The sequence below is a fragment of the Arvicanthis niloticus genome, chromosome 6 (assembly GCF_011762505.2).
Source record: "Arvicanthis niloticus isolate mArvNil1 chromosome 6, mArvNil1.pat.X, whole genome shotgun sequence".
Classification (NCBI taxonomy): Eukaryota; Metazoa; Chordata; class Mammalia; order Rodentia; family Muridae; genus Arvicanthis; species Arvicanthis niloticus.
The window spans coordinates 27,899,040-27,920,438 of record NC_047663.1 but is presented as its reverse complement, the minus strand read 5'-3'; the positions used below and the strand labels follow the sequence as shown (position 1 = coordinate 27,920,438).

Genomic DNA, 21,399 nt, shown 5'->3' with positions numbered 1-21,399 from the left:
GAGCTCGGCCCCAGTTCCTCCCGGGTTTAAAAAGCTTGGCAAGTGCCACCCACCCTTGCCATCCTGAAGCATCAATGAGGAAGGTGCTGAAGTAGAAGGCCTCAGATAGCCAGGTCCTGCCAGCTCTGCTTCTCTCCCTAGTCTCTCCCTTGAATTGGCTCCAGGAAGCAAGACCCTGCCGCCTGAGGCAGGGAGCTGCTACAAAGGCCATCTGTCCTGTCACCTGACTTCCTTGCCCTGCCACCCACTGGCTCTTCTGCTTGTCCCTTAATCATCACCTCTCTACTCGTGGGTGGCTCTGAGAACCATACATGTGGGCGGGTGGGATACAGGAGGACCTAGATGGTCACCTGACACAGTTGAGATCCAGCATTTCCAGAGGCACAACGGAAATGGTAGGAACCTAAAGATTCTTTATTGACTTTTTTTTTTTTTTTTCTCCAAACCATCTTTCCAGGAGGAAGCTTGGGTGCAAGAATCAGGTACAAAAACGTAAAGGCTCTTCAACATTCTTTATGGAGTTGAGCTCATCGGCCAGGACCATCACATCTGTCACCAGGTTGTCCAGCAACCCATAGACCTGGAAGAATGGGATAGATGTGAGGCCAAGGTTTACTCTGTAGCAGGCACCAATGTATCAGCCTTGCTAAGAGGGGAGAGATGGAGAAACGGCAAAGTTCTCCAGTGTCCTACTGCATGTAATTGTTTTCAGATTTGGAGTGGGCCTGGGCTCAGTCCCAGTTCTGTATTGGTTTTCCGGAAGCCACTCTCCTTCCTCTAAGATCATAGATCAACATAAGCTTCCAAGACTGAGCTCTCTACTGCAGCTAGACCACACAGCCTAAGAAAATGGACTCTTAGTATCATGGATTGAAGGAGGGGTTTATACCCCAGAGTCCCCAGAGCCCTATAATTACTTTCTGGGCCCCATCAGCCATCAGAAAGCTCAGTGATGTCACCAGCAGCACCAAACAGAACTTCTGGTCAAATGAGACCTGGGGGTATGATGGTCCCACAATGTACAGCAATATAAGCCCAGATCTACAAATGCCTTATCAGTGAAAGATGAAACATCCCTGTTAGATATGCTGACATACTGAGCATGCTTTTGTTAGACCTCCCCACACCTCAAAGAAACCCATAGTAACAAAACACCAAGATGACCTGCCCTGTGGGCGTCTCTAAGGACCCATTGCATAAGTCCAGATCCTGACTACTGCCTCTCAGCAGATTCACACTTGCTATCCTTTGGGAGTTTCCAGAACTCATGTTAAAATCTGCTTCCAGTGTGAGTGCTGACAAGTCTGAGGCCTTTAAAGAGGTGTTTGAATCATGAGGGCCCCACCCTCACAGATCACTTAATGTCTTCACAACCATGAGTCCTAGCGGTTGTCAGAAATCATGACTTTGCCTTTCTTGCACCTTCCACACATGCCCAGTTGCCCTTGGCATCTTTCTACCATGAGTTGAAGCAATACAAGGCTCTCCCCGGAGCCCCACTCCTGGGCTTTCTGGCTTGCAGAACCGTGAGCCAAAATAAACTTTCCTTACAAATCATCTGGTGTGTTGTATTTTGTTATAGCAACAGAAAGAGGACTAAGACAATCCTACTTGGCATTCTCCCAAGAAATACACCTGCCAGTGTGTGCCTGAGGGGAGGTACAAGCAGCTTTAGAAGGGGAAGGACTTCACCCTATTCTCTTCCCAGGAGTCTGTTTTCCAAAGGACAGCTAGAACCACCCTCAAGAGCCCAAGTCAGACCGTGTTGCTTTCAATGCAGAATTCTGCGTGACTTCTGGGGTCACTCAGAGAAAACTCCATGGGCCAGCAAAAATCTCTCTTAACCTCTCACTTGCATGCCCTGTCTGCTGCTTTTCTTCCTTGCCACTCTGCTGGCCTGTTCCCTCTTATGCTTCAGCTGCTTCCTCTGCTTAAGACACCCTTCTCTGCCAACCCTCATTTCTCCCCCCCCACCTCTCTCTCTCTCTCTCTCTCTCTCTCTCTCTCTCTCTCTCTCTCTCTCTCATAAAAGCTCTTTGTCAGAATATAGAAGAATGATCGATGCAGGTATGAGAGGTATGGCTGCCCCTTCTTCCTTTCACCTCAGCATGCAACCGCTGGGTATATTTCTCCATGACCAGGGGGTCTATGGGCTCCTGTGACTGTGCCGAACTGTCAGGGGGAGGATCTTCTGAGAGCAGCCTGTCCCGGCTTGCAGACTTCACCACTTTCTTGTCATCTTTTGCCTTCTGTTTTTTGCTGTTCAGGCGGTCCTGCTTGGAGAAATGGAGACACACATGACCTCACTGGCTCCAAAGGGAGGTCTGATGCTCTCTCTAGAGCAGCTCAGCAACTGCCCCCTTCCCATGACTCCTCCCCCCAGCCCCATCCAGGGTGCCGACCACGCCCCTACGTAACCTCTTTCCCTGGTGTCTTGGAACCCTTTTTATCATCTTTGTCTCTGGTACCCAGTTGTTTCCTCTCCTGGGCTCTCCGATCCTCCTTCCCAAGTTTCCCGCCTGTCACCTTCACCTCTGCGACTGGAGGGGATTTTTGACCTAAGGGGAGTGGGGGAGTGTGAGACATGCACAAGGCCTATGGCCTGGCCTATACCACAGGCCTATGCAAAGGTAAACTGTGGGTACGAAGAAAACTGTTGTTCTCAGAGGCTTTAGGAGAATCCCTGCAAAGGTTTCTCTGATAGCAGAAAGAGCTATGGAGAGGAGAACTTTCTCGAGTTCTGGATTTTATGGAACAGGAAGTGAGACGAGGGTTTGAGACAGTCCAGTCCTGGCTCCGCTATGTTAAAGTCTCTGGAACTCAACATCCTAAGCAAGGGAACTGCACCAAGGTCCAATTTGAGTCTCAAATCCCAGCCACACAGAAGGATGCATGAGCTCCACCACCACCACCACCACCACGAGCTTAGTCAAGTACCTATCATAAGCGGACAAACAACCAAAGTACTACTGCCATCAGGGCCGAGCCCGGGAAAGGCTACACAGAGGTGAGACCTCCCAGTGTCTGACCTTGTTCGTCTGGAAGATCCAAATAAACCGTCTCCTTCTCAGGCAGGCCCAGAAGATTTCTTAGCCACAGGGACTGGCTTACTAGGCTGTCAATCACATCTCGCCACAGCTGCAAACTAGAGGAAAAGACACACTGGAGAAAAGCCATCACTCTTCCTTTGTCCTTGAACCTCCAGAGGCTCAGATGCCTCCCTTTAAAAACTCTAGTGCTAGGAACTACCATGAGAACTCCATGTCATGAGGAAGCAGCCCTCCCTGACGCTATATAAGTGTTTGAGTTGGAATCTGGTTTCCCTGTGGTGAAGAGACAAGATCTAGGACTATTGTAAAGGAGCCCGGATGAACTCAGTCTTGCTTGAGTTCTAAATTCCAGCTTGGAGTGATGGTTAGGCTTGGGTCCAGCTCCATGGGAAGGGCTGAACCTTGCACAGGATTCCTGGCATGAGGCTCCTGAGACTGTGCTCTGGGCCTGATGAAAATGTATCCACACAAGTCCCAAACAGGCAATGGCCAGGTGACAACAGAGAAGTGAAGCTTTTCATGAGGCTCCCTCTCTTCTCAAGTGTCCTGCTTTCTCCCACCCCCACCCCACCCCAATTCTTCAACTCATTGAGAAGGAACAAGACCAGGGGAAGAGGGAAAAAAGACAAACTGTTTGTTCTGCTGTGGCTGCCTCCCCAGAGAAGCACCTGGCAGCTGTTGGGCTGCTGTAGCAGCTTCTAGAGTGTTATATGTGTACACTGTTTCTTAATATCCTGAGCTCAAGGGCTGAGCCTCATGAGTCCTGGAACCCCTGGCCAGGTGCCACCAAGGGATGGAGATCTGGGGTGGTCTCCTAGAAGGTACTTACCACATCTGGTGTAGGAGGTCGGACTGCAGTGGCTTATGTTCCTGACACAGCTCCATCGCTGCCTTGTTGATCTGGATGAGGGCATCCTCTCTCTGGAGCTCCTCAGGGAAAGTCATCACTGCCTAGTTAGGGGTCATGGGACACCATGGTCAACCATTCTGTGCCAGAACTCCAAGAGTCCCTGTGTTCTCTAAGCAATGGGCCTAGTTACATGGCACAGGGCCAGGAACCAGAAGCAACGGAGTCTACAGACAATGCCTTCTATGGGAGCCTGTGACCGCCCTCAAAAATCTATTCTCATGAACCTCATTCTTCAAGGTTTTCACAGAAGCCCCTTGTTAAAAAAAAAAAAAAATTAAAATGGTTTTGACTCAAGATTGCTTTTTTAGGGCCCTTAGGTTTTATCTATATGCCCATGGGACAAGGGGTGAGTTGTTGAAGCCTCCCTGAAGGGTTCCGGGCAGAAGCTCAGATACTCAGGGACATTCTCTACCAATCCCTTAAGAGTCACACCTGTCTGAAGTCCTCCAGGCACAAGTTCCATTTAGGCGGGGGAAGGCTTTCCAGATCCCAGGGGCTCCTGGCGTTCTCCCTGTCCAGGCCCTCCTCCACCAGAAGCTCTTCCATGATGCTCTTCCGTGGCCCACTCTTGATGCTTATACCAGACTTCTGAGACAGGAAGGAATCTCGGGGATCCCTGAGGGTGTCCGTCTCCTGCTGAGGTTGCAGTTGTGGGTACTCTGAGAGCAGGCTCCTGGCACTCATCAGGCGATTTGGGGCCTTCTCAACAAACAGTAACGGCACTGGCACGATCGGATTTCTGAGGGCTTCCTCCTGGGCCGCCTTGGCCTCTGTGTACTGTTGCCACAGCTGGTGCAAGTTTTGCACCACTTGATGCTGGTAATGCAACTGAGGCCAAGGTGAGGGAGATACAAGTGAGAGGGAGCATCGCAAACCCATGCCCATGCTGTCACTGTGACTTCTCCCTTTGCCTTGAGGACAATGACTAAGAGTCAGAGCCGCTGCCAGCGGAGGACAGAGGAGCTCCTACTTCCTCTTCAACTTGCACTTAAATTTAAATCTCTCTCTCTCTCTCTCTCTCTCTCTCTCTCTCTCTCTCTCTGTGTGTGTGTGTGTGTGTGTGTGTGTGTGTGTGTGTGTGTTCGTCATCGTGCTTGCACGTGCATCTGGACCTTCTAAGAAAGGCTAGGTTTAAATGAAGAAGTATGTGGTACTCTGACTCCACTAAGTAACCGCCCACTGATAAACTATCTTGGGCTCATTCCTTAACTTCTCTGGGCCTTTATTAGGAAATAAATATGGATGTAAATCACACTCTTTCTCTATTAGGATTGCCGTGAGAAGGTGATCTACTCGAGGAAGGTGTTCAGCACAGCCTCCAGCGAATAAGGGTTTGCTACTACCAGGTACCCAGAGTTCACGGGGCCAGCCCATACCCTAGGATTCCTGTAGTGGAACAAATCCTCCTCGGTGACATAGGCATCTACAGGGGATGGTGTACGCTCTGGAGTGGAGATGCCCCTCAGTAGCTCCTGCAGCACGCTCTGGGCAATGGTGATGGCCTCGTGGGCAGCCAGCTTACTCTGGGAAAGGAAAGATGGCGCAAGATGGTAACCTAGGCTCTCAACTGCCCATGTATTATCAAGGAGAGAGTCAGAACATTATTGTGTAGTCCTGCCTGGATGCTAGTCCTTGGGACAGGCAGCTGTGTGTAGGGTACCACATAAAAGTCCAGCTTTGCACAGAGTCCCACAAAGCATGGCCCAAGAGAGCCACACTGAGATTGAACAGGGACAAAGAGCCCCCAGCTCTCAAGCAACACTCTCCTGGGAGCTGCTTATGGTGAAGGATAGTGAGGCTGGTTATTTACATCTAAGTCTCTGGCTTGGAAGTCTTGTCAGGTCAGCCCCACACCACTACACAGTAGCAGACAGCAGCAAACAAGAACAAGATACAGCCCCACAGTAAAGTCTCTGGTTTCTCCCTGGGACTCCTGGCCTTGGTGCAAAAGCTCCACTTGGGACTCCCAGGGCTTCATCCCCTTCTAACTGGGGGCTCCAAGGTATGGTGACTTGCTGTCCTGACTTCTCATCTTCTTACATCATAAAGGCCTGGGTGGTATTTGCTAAGCAAGAGTAGTTATCAGTTTGTGTAGTGAGAAAAGTCACCTCTTAAGATAGGAGGCTCCACTCCAGAGCACCCATTATCTACCCCAGAGGAACCCGTGCTCTGGGTTTCTCTGTCCACATGGTGGAGGTTCTGAGTCTCTTACCTCCAACAACTTCCTCTCGTCCATAAAAATGTCCTGTGTCAGTGAAATGGCATGGAGGGTGACCTGAAGGACGGCACCTCCCAGGAGTGTAGGATGGGTCCCAAACTCCCAAGATTCCCTGAAGATGCCAGCATTCAGAGACTTGAAGAAGAAGGTAAAGTGTTTGGTTTCCCCGGGTAGAATCACACCTGGGAGAGACAGAGGCAGAGGTAGAGGCTGCTGAGGAGCTGGTTGAGCTACCAGTCTGGTTATAGAAAATATACCACAGTGGCCCACATCTGGCGACCAGCATCCTGGTTTCTCAGGACCATAAGGTTTCTAGGAATGTGTGACTTTTGAGTGCTAGAGCTGGGGAAACTCAGGTCAATCAAGGGATGGCTGGTCATCCTCATTCCAGGCCTATGCTCCCTGAGGCTACTCCCTCTTGGCACTCTCAAGAGTTCATCAGACATAGGGGACTACACACATAATGAGACAAGGAGGGGTTGGGTCAGAAGGTACTATCTAAACATGGGGATGCCCCAGTCACTGAGCTGCTGAGGATAATTTCAGGGTACCTTCTCGATTGTTAAAGTAAAACCTCTGCGTCCTGTTTTGCTTTAGATCTTGGAAAAAATCCTGCTGGGGCCGCCTTCGCCAATCGTACCAAATGGCCACAGTACCGTTATTGACCACAGTTAGTTCTGAAGATGTTCTCTCCCCTTCAAGGGTTTCAAATGTCAGGCGGACACCAATTCCAATGTTTTTCTGTGGGAGGAAGAGGGTCTAAGCAGTGTCTTGGCTAGAGGTCTTGCCCTGGGGTGACCAACTCATCCCTGTTTCCTGTGACTTCTCTGAAAGTCCACTGTTCACTCTGGTCCTCTGGGCTTGGTCACCTTGAGTGATGTCAGACTCTCCTAATAATTGTCTCTGAGGCTATCATCAATACTAAGAACAGAAATATTTTACACCCGGTATTCGTTTCTGCTCCTTAGCATTTGAAGAATGTTCTAGAACTGGTATTGGAGCAATGACTCAGAGGTTAGTTTTCAAGCCTCAAAACTGGATGGAGATCTGATCTCCAGAAGCCAGTTGAGTGTGACAGCCTGCCTGTAACCCCTGCACACAGGAGGTGGCGACAGCATCCCTGAAGGGAGCTGACTAGCTAGACTTGCCCAAACATTAGCTCTAGGTTCAGTAAAAGACCCTACTCAGGTGAAAAGTGAAAGAGGAAGACACCCTATTCAACCACAGGCCTACACATACATGTTCACAGGAGTGCATGTGCACTGGTACCCACACATGTGCTCACACACATTTGGACATGCCCACATATGACTGCACACATACATATTACATACATATACATGGTTTTTCAAGATGGGGGTGGATGGGTTGTGTGTGTCACCCTGGCTGTCCTGGAACTCACTCTGTAGATCAGGCTGGCCTCGAACACACAGAGACCCTCCTGCCTCTGCCTCCCTAGTTTTGGGATTCAAAGCATGTGCCACTACTGCCCAGCCAATGATCTTTTGAGCCTTGTGATCTCACTTCTGCTTGAGTTAGTGCTGCCGTTACCATTTTCAGGCATGCGGAATGTGCAATCAGATAAAAACACGAATCAGAAGCTGTGGACTCCTTGTGACTCTCTCGGTCACCTTGGGGCCGCACCCATGCAAGTGCGTAAGGCTGAAAAGGCAGCTTACCTTGTCCTCTGGGTTACTGCCTCTGATCCAGCAAGCTGGCTTCCCACAGAACAGCAGTGAAGGGCCAAGGATAGGCATAGGAACCATGTCGGAGAGGTTGGTCAGCGAATCTCTGTAGGAAAAGCCAGTTATTTATTTTCCTGGAGGCTGAGCAGTCACATTCCTTGGGACCGTGGACACACAGATTCACTCAGTCTTGCTGAGTCTCCTCAAAGTCTCCCTCTGGGGCAATTCTCTAGGCATAGCTGTGAAGAGCTCTAGGGGTTGGAGACATTAAGTAGCATAGTAATGTCTGGGTAATCCCCACTAGAATCCAGTTGTGGGGACGAAGAATATGACAGCAGACAGCTGGCAGAGATGTAGGAATGGGCTAGAGGAAAAGGGAACAGCAACTGGCCAGGCTGGGATGAAGCCACCCTGATTTTGATTTCAGAGAGAAAAGTCCACCCTTTGACACTAGTAAGGATAAAGCCAGCGTGTTCTCTCCAGCCTTTCCCCCTGGGGCTCAGACTCACAGAAAAGACTCCGTGTCTTCCGAGGAGCAATTCTGGCTCTTTTCGGGTGGTGAATGTTCTTCCACTGTGACAGATGAGAAGGGCTTCCCATGGCCCACCACCTCCAGGCCATCGATCTCCTAAGAGGAGTAGTGGGAGGGAATATGAGCTGGCAGGCAGGTGTCACCTAAGGCACCTCAGGATCAGGTGCGAAGGCGTTAGCAACCTGCTGGCTGAAATCCAGTTCTGCCATGATACTCCGTAGCTCCTTGCGACGGTAGATCAGAAACAGACTCCGGTCCCAGGTATAGCGGTACGAGGCATCCTTCTGGGCTGGTAATCCTAGAGTGGAGTTAGAGGAGCCTCAGCACAGGAAGCCGTCATGCTTGCCCAAGGGTCCTGAGAACACCAATCCCAATGGCACTTCTGAGAAGGACACAGTTTCTGAGGGGCACCTCCACTTCACTTCTCTGGTCCTAAACCTCCTTAGTAACGCTATATAGGAATCCCACAAGATCAGGTACCAGATGGCCAGACCTTCGGATTACCTTCTGTTGAGTCTTAGCAAGGAGTCAGAATCCCTGAATGCAAATAATGTCTCCTTTAACCCTCTCACCATGCTTATGCTTTAAAATCAAGGACAACCGGAGCCAAATACCTCACAGAAATTCAGAAAGGCAGCACAGCTGGGATGTGAATCCAAGCAGCAGACTGGCAGGCTCTAAAGTATGGCTACCCTACGGAAGTATAATATAAACCCCAAATGCAAGCTATGTGTGTCCTTTCAAATTTTCCAGATGCGTGTTGAAATGGTAGAATGGTGGCTCTAGGTGAGATTCATTTTAATATCGTTTATTGAATTCCATATATGAAGACTATTACTCCAATATGCACTCAACACAAAAATGGTTACTAAAATAAAATTTTCTCCGCAAACTGGTCTATACTGTCAGCTCATTTCTACACAGACTAAGTCATGTTCCAGGGACTCAGTAGGTGCAAGGGGCTGGTGTAAAGCTCTATGCCCAGGATCATAGTTAACCAGCCTCCCCTGTTACTTCTATCAGTTTCACTGAGGTATGAACTAGAACCCAGGTAAACTCTGAGACCTGCTCAAAGCCAAGCGAACCAGGATTTGGGCCAGAGTCATGCTGACCACCACTATACTACCCTGTCCCCAGCACCAGACACAAGAAGCTAATAGATTTGGCCCCTTGAAGTGGAAATTTCTAGTTTCTTTGGAGACACGGTTGTGTCATTTGATGTTATTCCGGAAACTGTCTTCTGAGAGGATGTTTTTGCTGAAGCAGATACATATGAGGATGTTTTGCTGAGAACAGACATGCAGTGTTTCTCTGGAAGCAGCCTGGAGAAAGGACATGTGATGTTTTTGCTAGAGCAGCTGCTTGAGGGAACACATGATGTTTGGAAAGGGATAAATATAACCCAACAGACAGTGGACGATGATGCTGTGTGGTTTGCCTTACCACTCCTTGCTGGTCATCGTTTGTCATGATTTTATAGAAACACCACTAAAGAACTTCCAGTGGTCTCTTGTCAAAGAGCCTCATGGTTTCCTCTGGATAGAACTGTCATTGCTGATTTGTGAATGGTATTTTTGAGTGTATGAAGCTATCACTGCTGATATGTGTAACTGAACTGCTGATAACCTGACAAGACCAATTGTATTCGCTCCAAACAACAATTTCTAAACAGGTCCACATCCTCTTTTGCCCTATGAATCTTTCCTTTCCACTACCTCTGGTGGATGGTGGGCTAAAAGGCAGGTTAAAGCATTTAAGTCCATTTATTAAAGTAGGTTTTGAAAAATACAGGCCTACAGGTCCTGCTTCTCACCAGTCTCCACTTGGATGGAGAGGGGCTTCCCAATGTGTGTGATGGGTTCCAGCAGACCACGCTGAGATTTCCTTTTGGTCATGAGAAGACCTGACATCTCATCACCCAGGTATTCCAGTGGACTCCAGAACCAACTGGTCGCCTTAAAGCCAAGATGAGGAAGGACAGAGCAGTGAGGTCACCCCCTCAGTAGCAAAGTCAGAGACTCACTGGGGCATCTACTGGGACCCACTGGCAGAAGAATAGGCATTCAACAATGTTTTTGTTTTCAAGATCCCAGAAAGATGAGGTGAGCTGGTCCCAGCCCAGGCACTCACTGATGTACCAAAACACAGCACAATTCTTTGGCCTTGATTAGACCAAAGATTGGAGTCTAAGCCTTTAGGAGACAAACATGAAGACTCTTATGATAAACTAACTACCAGAAACCACCACAGGCTGAATTATTAAAGTGAGCAGTCCTGGAACATGATAAAATCCCGGAGGCTTAAGAATGGTTGGTAGTGGACAGGCTATTTTCTCCCCAACTATGTAACCAGAGACAAGCCGGCACTGCTCACCATGTGCATTCTGTGTGGTCCCCCCTTCCCTCCTCTCCCTCTCTCATCCTCTCTCTGTGCTTGGGAACAGTGTCCTCACTTTTCCGTCATGCTGGGTAGGAAGTGCACGGTCAATGACCTCACGTTCCTCCTGGATCTTCCTGTAGGTCTCCCCAGTGTGCATCAACAGCTCATTTGCTGGCTTCTTCAGGTGCTCTAGAGAGGGAGAGAAGGAAGCCTGTGATCACAGCCCCCAAAGCAAAACACACAGGCTCTGGCACTCTCAATTGGGTGGCCCACTCCTGGGCTCATTTCACAATCCACTGAGGCCTGAAAGTCAGAAGCTTTCATGGTGCAAATGCTAGTCAATGGGAGTCCGGGTGGGTGACAGAGAAGACAAGAAAGGGCCTCTGTGCCAGATGGAGGGGACCCTGGCAGATCCCTTGTCAGCTCAGCTCACCACTGAGAGCTTCCTGCTGCTTCTTCCTCAAGGCAATGTGCCGTCTCCAGTTCTTTAGGAAGTTGTGCTGAAGAGGTGGGGCCCATGGAGGTCTCTTCTCCTCCTTTGGAGGCTTTGGTTTTGGCTCTTCTTTAGCTGAGATGAGGGTCATCAGGCAGGGCTTGATGTTTATTAGCTTAGCCAGCTGGAAAGAACAAGGTAGAGGAGAAGGGGCTGACCCAGGTCCTGGCTTCTGTCCTGCTCTAAGAACCCCTCCTCTTCAGGACCATAGGGTGGCAAGTGACAGAAAAGAAGCCAGGGCCCGAGGAATGCTGACAGTCCCCTCTGTCTAGAAAGCTCAGCATCCTTTAGGGTATGTGGGGAGCCGACAGAAGGCAGCTATCAACCTTGCAGCCATCTTGAGCCACATACCCTGACAAGAGACTTGTTTACAATAGTCTACAACAGCTGAACACACTCTGATAACATCTTGTTTTAGATACCCAGGATTTTCCCTTGGGTGTGTGAGACTTAAAGGCATGACTTAAAGGTGTGACTTAAAGGTGTAATTTAGAGATAAGACTTAAAGGTGTGACTTAAAGGCGTGACTTAAAGGTGTGGCTTAGAAATGAGACATATAAAAGGCAAGAGGCAGACAGAAGAAATTAGTAGGCACTTGAGACTCAAGACAAGCAACTAGAATATAGACACTTGTACTAGGATGAGACTCGAGACTAGAACTTGGAACTGGAGACTTGGAACTTGGAGACACTAGGGACTAGGAACTAGGGACTAGGAACTCAAGACTTGGGACTTGGAGAGAAGAAGGGAGACTGAAGAATAAACGGGATTGAATCACACTCTGTCTGGTCTCCATTCTTCGCATCCGTCCTCTCTCTCTTGCTGAACCCCGACCCGAGGACTGGAGCAGCTTGGGGCAGTGCAGGATCTAACAATTTAGCCCCCAAGGCTTTTGGCAGTGTGGGTTCCAACATTGACAGAGCAGTCTGTGACATTTTGGCCCCCTAGTGTGGGGCAGAGAGGTCTTCAACATTTTTGGCGCCCAATGTGAGGCAGAGTGGTTCTCAACAAGGGTAACCATCCCCTCCACAATTGATGGCTTCTTTCTGAGTATCTGAGCTGGGTCCTTAGTACCCTGCCTAATTGAAGTGAAGGCCTCTGAGGCAGAAGAGATATATGGCAGGAAGAAAGGTAGCACAGGGAACTGTGGGGGACATCTCCCTCCAGCCTGTACCTCAGCAATCCAGTCTCTGGAGAAGGAGACTGAGGAGCTGAGTCCGGAGCTCTGCTTCCTTGTAGGGCTGCGTCTATCCAGAGTTTCACAAGGCAGGCTCTGAGTTCCTTCTAGTAAATCCCCACTTCAGCTAAAGCTGTTAGCAACGGCTTCTATGACTTACAACTGCCTACCAAAAGGTCCCTTATCATCTAGGCCCAGAGACCAACCTAGCTCCACAACCCTATCCTGTACCCCCAGCTTCACACACACACACACACACACACATACACACACACACACCCCTTTGACTTTACAGAGAGTAAATGGCTTTAGCAACTTCTCTCACCAGGTAGATCTGTACAAACAAACCTGGGTGTTCCCCCGAGCAACTGCAATTCTTTTAAAGTCCTGGAGACTCCCCAAGATCTGGTGAGGTAGGATCTGGCCACTGCTTATGAAGCTGTCATGAGGACCTGGGGGAGGGGAGGGGAGGGGAGGAAGGATTGAGAAACAGAAGCTGTGAGCCACACCCAGAGCAACTGTTTGATGGACAGAGGGCTTTCTTTCAAGACTCATCCAGGAATGCAAAGTCTACAACAGAACCCTTACCGGAGTAGTCCAGAGGCTTTGTGGCGGCATCTGGAGTAGCAGGATGTGCTACCAAGTGGTAGACCCTTTTGCTAGAATCTTTTGGTCTGAGCTTACGGATGATAAATTTCTGTGTGATCACAGGCTTTTCTCCTGTTTCTTCAAACTGAGGAACGTGTTGCTAAAAACGAAACAAAGCTGAGGAGAATGCTACCTGGGGAGAAGAGGAAACACACACACACACACACACACACACACACACACACACACACATCTCTGATCTTGGTAGAATTCCTGAGGGATGACTACTTTGCTTCCCCAGATCCATCCATATATCTGTCCTGTCCTGGAAATGCCTGACTGACAGACCTGAGATTTAGGAGTAACCTGGAGGAGAAAAAAATGACACCTGGACACCTGACATGTCCAGACAGATTAAGTAAGAGTGACTGACAGGTAAGGGGAAGGGTTACAATTCAGCAGCCTTGTGCTCACTTCTATCCATGATGCTTGAACTTACTTGCCCATCTGTGGAATGGGCATGATGGCAATTTCCCCAAGGTATCTCACTATTTTGTGGCTCTTGTAGAACCTCAGAAATGTGAAAACCTAACTTCCCAGGAATTCTTTCAGATGCTAAAGTGAAAGAATTTATATTTGGTGAATTTGGGAGTGGGGGGCATGGTATTACTGACTCCTTGGGATCAGGAAACCAATGGAGGGATGAACCGTGAACATGACTGGATGCTCTAAGAGAGCCTTGGCCCTTGGCCTTACCTTCTTCAAGTCTTCCTTTTTAATGGCCAAGGCAAGAATGTCATCTCCTTGTAAGACATTGCTGACAGGCTCGGGCTCTTCCTGAATTGGGGGAGTGGGCTGTTCAGGTGCCTTTGCCCGCTTCTTTTCTGGAGAGAAGCAGAGAGATATGTTCTAAGAGCTCTGTGCATATCTTAATACAGAATAAGATAGATTGAGAACTCAGGATGCAGCTCATTGGTAGAGCGCTTGCCTAGCAAGCATGTGTAGGTTAGTGACACCCTGGGTGCATTTCCCAACAACATAACAAACAATAGTGAGACCTTGGTTCAAGTGAATAAATCTATATTAAACTGCGCAGTGGGGGGAGGGGCCAAGACAGCCACCTGGACAGAACAGAAGAGCAGAGGCTGTCACAGTGGTCTAAAGTGATGGACCTACCAACTGTCCTCACCTAAAACTGCCCCTGGACTTCCATAGTGATTGGATGTCTACAGTCAGAGCTGACACAGAAATGTGGTCCATTTCACACTGTGGGATTCTCAAGTCAGACAACCTTACCTTACATTACATCGATTCCTGGCCCTGCCTTCCACTTAACAAAAAAAAAAAGAAAAGAAGAAGAAGAAAAGAAGAAGAAGAAGAAGAAGAAGAAGAAGAAGAAGAAGAAGAAGAAGAAGAAGAAGAAGAAGAAGAAGAAGAAGGAAGAAGAAGAAGAAGAAGAAGAAGAAGAAGAAGAAGAAGAAGAAGAAGAAGAAGAAGAAGAAGAAGAAGAAGAAGAAGAAGAAGAAGCTGGACTAAAAGAATTGCTCCCAGCTGTTATGTCAACATTATCTCCACAGTCTTCTTGGCATAGTCAAACAAATAGAGTGTCCTTATCAGTGGGTCGAACTAGGAAATTCATAAAACAAACCAAACACCCAAGACCTGAGATGGAGGTACGACTAGATGGCATGTTTCCTTACCCTCCCGATGAAGACATCAGATTTCTTTCATCTAATTTTTACTTTTGTGTTTTTTTGGGGGGGTCAAGGGAATTGAGACAAAGCCTCCTGCATCTTCCTGGCTGGCCTCGCAGTGCAGACTACACTCCCTTGAAATCACAGAAATCCACTTGCCTCTGAGTGTTAGACTTAAAGGTATGCACCACCATACAAAGTTCTACTTTGTTTTTTCTAAAAACAGGGTTTCTCTGTGTAGCCCAGGCTGTCTTGGAGTGGGCTCACTCCATTGATGAGGCTAGCCTCAAACTCAGAGATCTGCCTGCCTCTGCCTCTTCCTCCCAAGTGCTGGATTTAAAGTTGTGCGTTGCCACTACCACCTGGCTAATTTTGATTTCTTTTTTTTTCTGAGATAAGGTTTTTATGTAGCCCAGGCTGGCCTCAGATTCACTACATGGTCCAGGATAACCTTGATGACCCTCCTAACTCTGTCTCTCAAGTACTGAGATTATAGGTGTGTGTCATTACACACAATGGCTTGGTATTGGGCTTTTTCTTTTTAATTTTTTTTGAGACAGGGTCTCACTTTGTCATCCAGGATAGTCTAAAACTTACTGTATAGATCAGGATGGCCTTGAACTCACAGAAATCCACCTGCCTCTGCCACCAGGCAAGTTTCAACCTTAAAATGCCTTAAAACCTGATTTTTGGCACTTGTTATATTTGCAGAGGAGCGGGGTTTCAATTCCTAACACCTTCATGCCAGCTCAAAACCATTCCTAACACCAATCCCAGGGAATCGGATGCCCTCTGCATTCACATACATAAATCTTTTTGAAAAGAAAGAGACCTTTAATCCTAACACTTGGGAAGCAGAGGCAGGAGAATTTCTGTTTCAGGCCAGCCTGATCTATACAATGAAATCAGGCCAACCAGGTCTTCCCAAGTGAGGTTCTGAGAAAACAGCTTCAGTTGGGCGCAAAAACAGCGGCTGGAGACCAAAGGTCAGGTAGACTGAGTTTGGAACAATAATTGGGCCCCAGTCCAGACTAAGGGGTGGTTGTGGGAAATTCCTTAAAGAGGCGATATTCCTACTGAGAGTGGAAGGGGAAGAGAGAAACCCCACAAAGAACCAAACTTTCCAGAGGGAACAGCATGGAGAGTCCTGGAGTCAACAGAGAAGGGAGAGCCTCTGGAACTCCAAGCATGCATTGTGAAATCACTGGAGTGGAGTAAGGTGGGGGTGGGAGGCAGACAGGTAGGAGGAAGGAGTCATGTCACCAAGGGAGAGCTTAGTGATCCATGCAAGAGGTTTCAGCCTATCCCTGGGGCAATATCAGGGCTGGGGACAGCCTACAGGGCCAAGATTGAAGACAAGATTATTTAAGGGTCTACTGCAGCTGGAGATGCCAGAAGTGGCCCATGCCTTGTAGAAAACTGCAGACATGAGACTTTATGCTATGTAAGTGGCAGCCATGGGCCCTTTCACCAGGTCACATTCTGCCTGCCTCCAGAGTCGTGGCTCAACTCTTTCAGACGTACACTTTATTTCTCTGGTTAGTAATTTCATTTTTTCCTCCCCCGGATGAGAAGGGTTTGATGTAAACATCTATACAAAATAATCAGAAGAGAACCTAATCACAGACGCCAGGGTGTTTCGAACAACGTGTTGGTTTTATCTAGTGCTTCTCAAAGTACTGTAATCTTTGAGAGAACACACCACAGCAACATCAAGGCAGGTGCTTTGGTGTACACAATCAAACTGTATATTATTTTTAAAGGAAATGTCTACATTGCAGGTGGTTTAAAAAAAGAAGAAGAAGAAATAATAAGAAATAATAAGAAGAAAGAAGAAGAGGAAGAGGAAGAGGAAGAAGAATCGTTTCAAACATAACTCTAAATCCATCTCCTCCACAGAAGCAGCTCAGGGGTGTCTCTGCACAAAGTGCACACACAGAAACACGCACAGAGCTAAGCAGTCTGACCCCATTTCGGTCTGATCTTTCATCACGCCTGGCAGCCTTGGGTTTTGATTTAGCTCTCTTTCTTCCTATTGAAGCCCAGGCTGGCCTGGAATTTGCCATCCTCCTGCCTCAGCCTCTTGAGTGCTAACATTATTGGCCCCCATCTAGGTGGGCATGGGTTCTGATTTTTACTTCTCTCCCTTCCTATACAAACATCAAAGCAGGTGGCAGCCCAGATGAAGATCTGCTTTTAAAAATGTTTTCATGCAGGGTGGTGGTGGTGCAGGCCTTTAATCTCTGCATTCAGGAGACAGAGCCAAACACATCTTTGTGAGTTTAAAGCCAGTCTAGTCTACAGAGCAAGTTCCAGGACAGCCATGGCTACACAAAAAAAAAGAAAGAAAGAAAGAAAGAAAGAAAGAAAGAAAGAAAGAAAGAAAGAAAGAAAGAAAGAAAGGAGACAGAGGAAGAAAGAAGGGGAAGAAAGAAAAAGGGGAGAGAGGGAAGAAGGGAGACAGGGAGACAGAGAGAGGAAAGAGAGAAGGAGAGAGAGGGGAAGAGGAGAGAGAGAATGTTTATGCTTTCCAGGACATCTGTTTCTTCTGCCCATCACCTTGGTTGGTCTACATCTTCCCCAGGGACTAAACAGCTCCAGATGCGCTTTTCACTGATGGGTATAGAATTACTGGAAGATACATATAAACATTCAACACTGCTGAAGACTCTTGTGGCCAAAGCTCCCACCATGCTCAAGGAGCAACACAGACCCTGATTGGTTGAGACTGAAGGAGCCCTTGAGAGCTCTGGCCTCCAGTTTGAACTACCTTGAGCCCATCAACATAAACGTCAGTCACTCTGCACAGTTGAGGGACGGTATGTGTTTGATTAACTAAATATTCATTAAACTAACACATGCGTTTTAAAGTGAGGTCCATCCTCGAGACTATCCACCAAGTTCCTTTTGTTGTTTTGCTTTCTTTTCAGACAAGGCCTCCTTCTAGCTCAGGCTGCCCTGGAACTAAGTATCTAGACTAGGCTTGCCTTATACTCTTGGTAAGTCTCCTGCCTTGGCTTTCTCAGTTTTTCAGCTCTCTGGTTTTTTAGGTGTGAGTTACTAATGCTCACCAAGCACCGTCTACGATGTTGAAAAAGACAGAGGAGACAGTACAAAGGGTTGCAATATGGTTCTTCTAGAAGGAAACACACACACAGTGGTAATGTTAATGCCATCTGAAAATCACACATAATAGGTCAGATTGGATGTTCAAAGCACAACCATGCCAGTCAACAGAGTTGGAAGATCCTAAAGAGAGTTCTCAGGATAGCTGCAGTGACAGCTTTCCAGCCTGGAGGAGGAGTTGGAAGGAGACAAGTGCTTTGCAGAGGTGGACCTGCAAACAGGGGTATTACAGGTAAGGCCGTAGCGTGAGCAAGGTTGAATATGGCAGGTGTGTAGCTACATGACCTGGAAAAGCTTGCTGGGGAGTGAGGAGGCTGGACTGCTGATCCAGATGAGGGAAAACAGAGCATGGTGGCTTTGAGATTTGAGATCCCAAAACAAAACTACAATAACAAAAAAAGTGTGTGTGTGTGTGTACATATATATGTGTGTGTATTTTTAATGTATATATATATGTATATCATTAAGTTTATGTGAGGGATAATTCACTGAGCGCCATATATATGTATAATCTTCAAAATGGATATGAAATGAAGTCCAGATCAGGCATCTGATTCCTAGTTCAGGAGAGTGGAGTGCTCACAGTGGCATTTCAGAATGACCTATCCAGTGACTGAGATAGACTGGAGGCAGACCAAGCAGGAAGGACCAGTCCTCAGGCGGAGGGCAGTTCTGGGTATCCTGGAGGACCCACACAGGATAAAGGAGGGCCTCACTGAACCTGAAGCCCACTTTGTGCTTTGTTCTGGAAACCCAAACTGAGCAGGGCTGTTGGTGAACCACAGAGCTGGCATTTCTGTCCTGACAGCTGAGGGGGTCAGACACAGCCCCTTTGAATGGGATAGTCAGGCAACACTTGTGTTAGGACTAAGGCAGGAATTGTTGTGAAGGAGGTCAGAAAGACGGGGAGCCACAGACAGGGTAGAAATGAGATCAGATTTTTTTCTTCTTACACAAATGTCATTCCTTCTCAGTGTTGCTGAAAGTCTTTGGGAAGCTGACTTCAGGATTGAGCTGGGGAACCAAGGCAGGAAGAGCGGAGCTCTCCTTGGAGTCTTGGAGCGCAGGGGGCATCTGATGTTACTGGTTGCTTAACAACCGGGCCAAAGGGCACCACAGGACTCAGTGGGAAGTTCAGGCCTCTTAAACAGGTTCCTAGACATGTTTGCTTGCCTTTATAAAGCCCACAAATCAGAGACTCAGAGACACACAGCACAAAGCTACAAGGTCACACTTGTGGACTGGACACGTGACATTGGGGAGTCGGGTACACGACACTGGAAATTTCTAAAAAGTTCAAGGGACCTTGCACGTTAAACACTTTGATTTTTTTTTTTCCTCTGTGTACTCTGGTGTACGCTCTTAACTCAAAGCCTACTTAACAAATGGACTCCTTGCCTTATTAAAAACAAACACTCGGCGAAAAATCCTTCCTTGATCTGTTTACAGCAGAAAGTTCAAATCTGATTAAGATCGCCCTGAAAGTAGGTGAGCACGAGGTAGTGGCCAGGAGAGCCCTTGGCTGCCCTTGGGAAAGGGAACCAACTTTTTTTTTCCTCTCTCTCTCCTTCTCAACTATTAAAAGTATGTCATGAAACAGCACCAGCTTTTTATACTATGAAGAGACATAAAAGAAAGCTAAATTCAAAAAAAAAAAAAAAAAAAAAAAAAAAAAAAAAACCCACTAGAGTCTTGTTAGTTCTCTGGTCCTCCCAGGGGATTCTACTGTGTCTAGGCCGGCCCTCTCTTCACAGTGTGCTGCACTAGGCATAGGAGGCTGGGTCCCCTCAGGCCCTTCAAGGTCACACACCAAGACTTTCTGACTTTGCACTGGAAACCCTTTCATGGTCTGGCCCCTGCCCACCTGCACCGAATTCTCTGGATCCTAGGTTCATTGATCCATGAATTCACACTGCTCTCCGAGGCCAGAGAAGCAAGCCCTTCCTTTTTTCTAATTTGTCTTTTTCTTTAATGCTATCTACTTCAGAAAACCCCTCTAAGCCTACCAACCAAGGTCTAATTCAGAAGCCCTGAGTACCCATAACTTCCAATAGACGTCCATATTTGCTTTTCTAAGTTTTTTTGGTATTCCTCTGGGTCTTGGTTGTGTTTCTTTAGGGTTTGGAATCACAAAACTGATACCTTTGTGTCTACCAGTGTCCACACATGACAGACCTCCGTAAATAAAGCAAGGGAGAGCTCAGTACCAGAATGCTTGCTTAGCATACACAGGGCCCCTGGGTTCCATCCCCAGCAGGAAACTTTCAATAAATGAAATGGTTGCCAATGGAAACAATCACGGTAGTAGCCCATGTTAAACTGGATATCTGTCACGAGGCTAGAAAGGCCAAGTGGAGAGAAATAAATAGCACTCTGAAACCAGTGGGATTAGAGTTTTTGGTGTTATTTTTACTTGTGGATTTTCCCTTGGCACGACTCTTAGGTGACCCCTTCTTCAATTCCCAAGAACCTCATCAGGTGTTCCCTGGTTCTTGAGCATCTTATCCAGGGAGTCTGCCACCTGCACCACCCTAATACAGGATTTGAGTTGGAGGTCTCTTACTCCTCCTGTCCAAGGCTGTCCCCTGCCACTGACACCGGAAGCTCCTCTGTTAGTCCCTCACTTGCCATATTACTACCACCAAATACCAGGGCACTGTGCCTCCCTTCTGAGATTTCTGCCTGTGTCTTGTACTCCAAGGCTCCAGTGACCCTCCCTGGCATCTGTAGCGTCCTAATCCCAACCCAAGCATCCCTGTAGCGTTTGGTTTTCCTGAGCACCCAAGGCCTTCAGGGCCAACCTTTGACGCTCTCTGCGGCCTCCACGAACTTGCTGGTTGGCATTTTGATACGGGATTCCTTCTTGAGGGCCTTCATGGTGACACCCCGGGTTACCAGCTTGGCCCTGCGCTCCCCGCCCCAAAGATGACTGCGCAGCACGGCAGCCCCCCGCGATCCCGCCCGCAAGCGGCCGCCGTAGCGTCCATAGCAACCAGCGCCCCGCGCCGGGGCGCGCACCCACCAAGCAACTTGGGCGGGGACTGCCTGTCATTAGCCTTCTTCATGAGGACGCGCCCCCGCACCGCAAGCAGCTCCTCAAGCTTGTGCGCAGACCCCGAGAATGCCGGGTCAGACTCTTGACGTCACAGGAGGCGCTAGAGAGCTCCAAGGCGTCATCAGCTGGGCCTGACAAAGGGTAGCCTAGAAGCTGGCCGAGGATGAGTGGCTTGAATGGGGACAGTACCAACCTCAGCCACCCCGGTAGGATCTCTCACCCAGACTCCCCAGATGTTTCTGTCCTGGGTCACAGCTTGTTGACCAGCCTTCAGGTTTCCCGCACCCTCATTTCACACCAGGCTGACCATGCCTTTTACCGCTTCTCCTAGTTATTTAAGTGCCCCAGACTCCGCCCACTAATCAGCCACTGGGACTTCACTTCCTAGGCCAGCCAGACTTTTCCCTTATTTGGGGTCTTTGCATAGACATGCTGCCTTTGGTTCTCCAGTAAAGATGTTCTTTCCTGTTATCTCAAATGTCTGTTCACACT

The 21,399-nt window shown here is 48.2% G+C and overlaps 1 protein-coding gene across 3 annotated transcripts; it reads right to left on the bottom strand.

Annotated features, from left to right (window-relative positions):
• Positions 1 to 397: 397 nt before the first annotated feature.
• On the bottom strand, positions 398 to 21,037 carry Mycbpap (MYCBP associated protein). Of its 3 annotated transcripts, none has more exons than XM_076935949.1 (19): positions 20,875 to 21,037; positions 13,789 to 13,916; positions 13,033 to 13,192; positions 12,793 to 12,896; positions 11,208 to 11,391; positions 10,848 to 10,963; positions 10,209 to 10,350; positions 8,578 to 8,693; positions 8,373 to 8,491; positions 7,858 to 7,969; positions 6,730 to 6,919; positions 6,173 to 6,360; positions 5,337 to 5,483; positions 4,393 to 4,788; positions 3,880 to 4,001; positions 3,030 to 3,145; positions 2,419 to 2,558; positions 2,103 to 2,273; positions 398 to 580 (listed from the first exon to the last, which is right to left on the bottom strand). In XM_076935949.1, the coding sequence occupies exons 1-19, from the start codon at positions 20,915 to 20,917 to the stop codon at positions 479 to 481; spliced, it is 2,796 nt and encodes a 931-aa protein (XP_076792064.1). In that variant the 5' UTR covers positions 20,918 to 21,037; the 3' UTR covers positions 398 to 478. The 3 variants fall into 3 exon arrangements, 2 of the variants coding, with proteins under 2 accessions (XP_076792064.1, XP_034361433.2); XM_034505542.2 differs by lacking the exon at positions 20,875 to 21,037 and adding an exon at positions 20,654 to 20,873; XR_013111092.1 differs by lacking the exons at positions 2,419 to 2,558; positions 20,875 to 21,037 and adding an exon at positions 20,654 to 20,810 and having other exon boundaries at positions 400 to 580.
• Positions 21,038 to 21,399: the final 362 nt, after the last annotated feature.

Bases quoted from the DNA above. Each gene is read 5' to 3' on its own strand.
- Mycbpap (XM_034505542.2), bottom strand. From the start codon at position 20,729: ATGAAGGCCCTCAAGAAGGAATCCCGTATCAAAATGCCAACCAGCAAG. The intron at 12,897-13,032 runs GTAAGGGTTCTG...CCCCTCCCCCAG, and splicing joins AAAGCCTCTGGACTACTCCG to GTCCTCATGACAGCTTCATA. The intron at 7,970-8,372 runs GTGAGTCTGAGC...CTTTTCCTACAG, and splicing joins GAAGACACGGAGTCTTTTCT to AGATTCGCTGACCAACCTCT.